A 6,510-nucleotide genomic window follows, 5' to 3' on the forward strand; every position below is an offset into this window, starting at 1 on the left:
AAACGTTTTAATGGAAAGATTTTAGCACTGCGCTGTTAAATACTGTAGCCATGTGGTTACTGAGCACTTGAAGCATGGTGAGATTGAGCTGGGATCTGCTGTAAGTATGTACACACAGGATTTCAAAAACTGTACCAAATAAAAGCAAGATGTATTTCATATACATTTTTATATGGGTTACATATTGAAATATGTTCAGTATGCTTCATATTGAACGTCCTGGTTTAAATAAAACGTAATTTTTTTCAGGGTGGCTGCTAGATAATTTAGAATTATACATTGGACTCCCACTGTATTTCTACTGGACAGCGCTGATCTAGAGTACCTGCTGGGAGTGTAGTTTAAAATCTTCTACAGCTTGGGACTCTTATCATCTGGAGAGCGTTATAAGGAAAGAAAATTATGTGACTCTGATATCAGTGTAATTACCAAATTAAAAAGTGTCATAAAAATGTAAAACTTACTTATAATTTTAAGGATGATGTTAGGTCTCTGGCTTAAAAGGTTGACTTTGAAAAGTGCATTCAAAATGGGTTTGCTTCCCCCCTCTCCTCTTTATTTTAGAACAATTTTAAAAAGTGGTTACATAATAAATGCAATCATTGGCTTGTAGTCTTGCCTACTCCCCCCTTCCCTCAGGTGAAGATCTGACAATTCTGTTGGCTGTTACTTTCATTCACCTCCCCCTCCCTTTAGATGACTTCTGTGAATTTCACAATGAAACAGTGATGTTTGTATTTCTCTTTCCCTAAATATGTGTGCCTTCCCTCCCCTCCCCTCTTCTCTCTCCCTGTCTCTCTCTCTCTCTCTCTCTTTTTTTTTTCTTCCTCTCTCTCTCTCTCTCTTTTATTTTCTCTCTGTTTTCAGGTATGCAGCCTCAGGACAAAAGCAAGGATCTGTACTGGTTTTAGACAGCCCACCTTCTTCCCTGTAGGTCTCTGCATAGTGGGATTGATGACACTCAGAGCTGAAATCGAGTTGGTTTGTAACAACAGCTTCTGATCTTGGTTTGCAGCTCACCGCTATTCCCTCTGTGGTGCATCCCTCCTGAGCTGATCTCCTGACCCACAGTTCCCCTCCCCCTTTCCCTTCTGACCGGCCATGGAGGCTCAGCACCTGTGGCTCTCACTTCATGGATGAGGACATGGGGAAAGACTTCAGACTTCCTTGGGAAAACCAAAACACACCATCTCCCGATAGTTCATCTAAAAAATAATTCCTTCTGCCGAAAGATCCAGAGACTCGGAATGATTTTTAATGACTTTTGGCCAAATCACTGGAAATATCTGTGGTGAGATCACTTAGTGGGGTGATAGGATATCATAAGCTTTCTTGGAAAAAGGAGAAAGGAAAAAAAGAAAAAGAAAGACTTTCTGGTGTGAATATTTTTTATGCTGATGTTAATTATTTCATTATGTAGTGCTGTAATAGCACTACTGATGTCAATATCCTCAGATTTAAAAATGTATTTGTATTTTCATCTAAGACTGTGGTAGAGAAGTAAAAAGAAGCCAATTCTTTCTTCCTCACCGCATAGCTTCCAGCTCCCTTCCTGCCCACTCCCTCCCAACAACACACACTCCAGACACAAAGACACACTTTCTCCTTTGGACTGTGAACGTGGAAGCATCAGCCTGAATGTGAGTGGCAAGTGGCTTATCTGGAGCCACCTGCCCAAGTCTTATTGAAATGCAGCTGTTGTAGGACAACTGTTGAAAACTCCAGAAATACAACGACCAAAGTGGCACTTCCCAGTGTTTGGCACAACAATTGCAATTGCACTGGATATATTTTATGTGTGTGTGTGTGTGTGTGTGTATCATATTTTTTACAAGGAACATTTTATGATGAAAGAAGAAACCATTCTATGCCTTCTTGCCACAAATTCTGTCCTCCCTCTATCCTCCTCTGGGTAAAAAAGCAACAAGAGACCCTAAATGTCCCCATGGAGAAGAACTAGAAATCACCACAAGGAATAGAAATATCCATGGAGTCTCCAACCCCAAATATTTTTCGGTCTCTATGGTCGTGATTTGGTTACATTAGTGTTGGACCAGGAAAGGGCCTGTGCCTGGGCAAAGCTGAAGGTGATGAGGAGGAAGAAATGAACATTAAAGATGTCTATTTACTACAAGTTCACTGTGTTGTTTCATAAAAAGAAAATAAACACCTTAGTTTTTCTCTACTAGAGTGATTTATAGTAGTATGATCTGATGTCAGTAGTAATACTGTCGTTGTTAGATGCCATCAGGTTGATGTTGACTCATAACCAGTCCCTGTGACAGAGTAGAGCTGCCCCATAGAGTTTTCCAGGCTGTAATCTTTATGGGAGCAGATTACCAAGTCTTTCTCTTGTGGAGCTGCTGGTTGAGTTGGAACCACCAACCTTTCTGTTAGCAATCAAGTACTTAATCCCAGCCCCCAGGGCTCCTAGTAGTAACATTACCTTTTGTATATAGTTTTGTTTTTTTTTTTCCTCCCCTCCTCATGAGATTTTGCTATGGTGTAAAATCTGTTACCCCTTTTCCACCTCCTATATCAGTTGTGATGAAGTTAGGTGTCCACCCTCTGTTTCACAGATGAGACAGTCATGGCCCAGAGAAGTCAAGGGCTTGCCTGCTAGCATTCAGTGAGCTAGAAGCAGTGATGGTACAGAAAGTACAACCTGTAGATCATTCAGTCAGATGCGGAATTCTGTTAGAATCCGGCATGGAATTATTGTTACATCTTGAATTCCAGGCTCTGAAGACATAGAAAAGTCATAGAGAAAAGTGATCTTGAAATATTTGTTGTTTTATATTTTAATAAGACTAAGAAACCAAACCTATAACTTGGCAAAAAAAAAAAAAAAAAAGATTTTTATTAAGAAATTGACAGGCTTTTTCTTTATTTCCTCTTGACATCAAAGTTATATTCTTCAGTAAAGAACCCAAATGATATTTTGTGTTCTACTCAAATTTCCCCTGTGCATTGTTGAACCACAAAAATAGTTCAAATCTCAACCTTCATTGTAACAAGGGAGGAAATATAGTTTATCTTAGATAGTAGATACACTATATTTCCTCTCTTGTTTTAGTGATGTGGGACCAGTTAAGGAAACTTACTCAGTGCTTGAGCTTAGCTGAGTCACCTGTCCTTTCTTTCATTTTGGTCCCTGCCAAGTAGATATGCTCATTACAAAAGTGTTGTTACTGGTTTTGCTCAGATGGAAGGTACTGTATGATTATATTGCACCATACGTGATAGCAACAACTCATGTTTCTTGTTTATTATGCACTAGGCACTAACCTGAGGGCTTCATAAAGGTCAACTCATTTAAGCCTCTCAGCAATTCATGTGGTATTTATTATGATTTTCCTTCTTATCTACAAAATGTCCTTTGGTGGCACAATTGGTTTGTACCTGATAACTAACATAAAGTTCGGTAGTGTGAACCTACCTGGTGGCGCCGCAGAAAAAAAGACCTGACAATCTGCGTTCATAAAGATGATGATGAAGAAAACCTTCTGGAACAGTTCCCTTTTCTAACACATGAGATATCTGTGAGTCACAGTTGACTTGATGACACCTAACAACAGTGGGGTTTTTTGGTTCTTCCCTAAGAAAATCAACGAGCACTAGGAGAAATAATTTGCTCTGTCACATAGCTTGTAAGTGACAGAGCCAGGTTGTATACCCAGGAATCACAGGTTCAGAGATTGTTCTCTGCTCTAGTAGCTACTCGCCAGGTTCTAATTTGTCTTTGTGCTGTTCGACTCTGGGATTATTTGCTCCTCCACACAGATGAGTAAGGAAGGAAGAAGTCAAGGAAGCAAGAGACTGATGTTTTCTAGAACTTACAAAATCCTAGGTCTCATATCATTAGACATTGTCCAAACTCCTTCATCAAATGACACTACCTTTAGACTATTCAAAGAAGCTCTGGTGGTGCAGTGCCTAAGGCATTTGACTGCTAACCAGAAGGTTGGCTGTTCAAACCCACCAGCCACTCTGCAGAAAGAAGACTGGGCAATCTACTTCTGTAAAGATTTACCACCCTGGAAATCCAACGAGAGTCGCTATGAGTCGGAATCGACTTGATAGCAGTGGGTTTGGGTTTGTTTTTTTTTTGGTTAGACTATTCAAAAGGAGCTATGGGGAAGCAGTAGTTAAGAACTCAGCTGCTAATGGGAAGTTTGGTGTTTTGAACCCACCAGCCACTCTGGGGAGAAAGGTGTGACAGTCTGCCTCTGTAAAGATTATAGCCTTGCAAACCCAGCGGGGCAGTTCTCCATCCTATAGGCTTGCTATGAGTCAGAATTCACCCCTTGACAATGGGTTTGGTAGACGATTCAGATAGAGATTTATATTCTTCTCCAGGACGTAATTATTATTATCTTCTTAATTCATTTAATATTTAACAGCTCTCAGTGCTCTCACGTTCTCTGCACTGAACCTAACTAAGTCAAGTAACAGCCTGAGGTTTGGACATTGAAGCAAGAACTAAAATTAACTTTGGACTTCTCTGTGGATTTTTTTAATCCTTGTTCCACTGGCATGAATCACTGGTATATACAAGCATAAATGAAATGCATGAAGTTCCCAGTGAGCTGCCCAGTATTTGCCATTGAATATGCAGTTGTAGAGGAAGGCTTAGCAATGTCTTCTTTGCTAGCCATCCTAAATATTCCCCCATGGAAGAAGCTCTTCCCCTGTTCCCCACCTGCATTAGCACTCACAAGATCTGTGGTCAGAACTCACTCACAGGGAGCATTTTCCCAGCCACGAGGTTCTGATTACTGAAACCTCTCTCCTGAGCTGCATCTGACCTGAATATCAGGTTGCTGGTGAGGAGACTCATTCACTGGAACCGGCCTTTGGGCCAGTCCTTAACAGGCCGTGCAGACCCATGAGCTGGGCTCCGGTGACCTGACACGTAGAACACATGAAGCTGAGCATTTCCCTCCTTTTTATGCCTTCCTGAAGTAGAATTGCAAGTTGACGTAAGGCTGTAAGGATTTGGTTCTGTGTAATGAGAGTATCAAAGAGAGCTTTGGTGGTTCCATAGCCCTAACTGGCATTTTCTAGGCCCACCCATCATACAAGATACCAACTCCTGTGCCTGTCTTGTTAATATTAGTGAAACTGTATAGATTAGTTGTTGATGTTAGTTGCCACAATTCCGACTCATGGTGACCCCATGTGTGTAGAGTAGAATTGCATTCTGTAGGATTTTCAAGGTTGTGACCTTTCGGAGGCAGATTGTCAGGCCTGTCATCCAAGGATCTCTGGGTGGTTTTGAATCACCAACCTTTCAGCCAGTAATCAAGCACTTAACCATTTGTGCCACCCAGGAACCTATTATGTAGATTGGGGAAGACCCTAATAGCTGGTTAAATGGCATTAAAGGAAACGAGAGAGGGCAGAATAAAGGCAAGCGTGGCATTTGTACATGCATTATATCTGGTTAGGGATCTTTGAGAAAAAATTAGATTCTCCTCTAATCAGACCCCTTGGCACTGATGTCCTCACCCACAGCTTTCCTTTTGTACTTGGCCTAAGCTGAAGAAGAGGTGATGAAAAGCGGAGAGACAGCTCTCCACCACCAAGTAATCCTTTCGCCGATTGCCCTCTGGCTGAGAATTCAGTCACCCAACTACAGGGAACTCTATCTGTTCTTCTCCTTCAGTTTAAAAGGAGTTGCCATCTCGTCTCATTTTTCCTTTGAAGTTCTATTTCAATGCATGGCAAAATCTAGCAATGACTTAAGATTGATTCAGGCCTGGGTGGGAGGGAGGGTAGAGGTGCTGGGACACAGACTCCCTGACTGAAAACTTCTCTTGCAATTCTCTCTGGGTAAGTACTGTATTTTCTGTGTCATTGTGCATCTGGGGGAAGCAACTATTAGGATAACTTGAACATCCAGTTTGCTTAGACTCACAAACTCTTTGTTTATGTGCATGCACTCATGCACATTCCTATCAAAATGAACAAAGATACTCTTTTTTTTTAGGCATTTAGTGGTTGGTTACTTAGGAGCTGGAGGAAATTGGGAGGAAAAAAATATGCCAAACCATGAATTACATTTTTAAATATCATTCATTAGAATGATGTCAAAGAATGAAAGAATACTTGAAGATATTTGAAGAAACCTTAAAAATAAATGTCTTAGAAAAATATAAGGTTCCTTTAAACAGTTGCTTCAACAGTTTGTTGACAATTTGCATGCAAATTATTCACATTTTGGTTGTACATTTTAAAGTCTTTGGTCTGTGTATTTCATTCTTCCTTGCTAGTTTTTTAGGGTTTATTATAAATTTCTAAAATTTGAAGTAAAAGGATAAACATCCTAGAGACAGTATCATTATTACAGTTGCTATTTGCATGTAACTGAAGTTTTGACAGTTCACATAAGTTAACAGGCTTAAACCAACATACATTGCACATTTCCTTCACACCAACTCACCCTTATCTTCCATACATAAATTAAGCTCTAATTATACCAATACAATAGCCACCAAATAGAATCTA

The 6,510-nt window shown here is 40.3% G+C and overlaps 1 protein-coding gene across 1 annotated transcript in view; it reads left to right on the forward strand.

Annotated features, from left to right (window-relative positions):
* The window catches only part of VGLL2 (vestigial like family member 2), a 7,523-nt gene extending 6,467 nt beyond the window's left edge, over window positions 1-1,056 (forward strand). The window contains exon 3 of the mRNA XM_007956272.2: window positions 1,016-1,056. Coding sequence (XP_007954463.1) covers window positions 1,016-1,056 — 41 coding nt within the window. The remainder of the gene's footprint in view (window positions 1-1,015) is intronic.
* The last annotated feature ends 5,454 nt before the right edge of the window (window positions 1,057-6,510 follow it).

Source organism: Orycteropus afer, unplaced genomic scaffold (genome assembly GCF_000298275.1).
Source record: "Orycteropus afer afer isolate SDZICR_OR568_19922 unplaced genomic scaffold, OryAfe1.0 scaffold00596, whole genome shotgun sequence".
Classification (NCBI taxonomy): Eukaryota; Metazoa; Chordata; class Mammalia; order Tubulidentata; family Orycteropodidae; genus Orycteropus; species Orycteropus afer.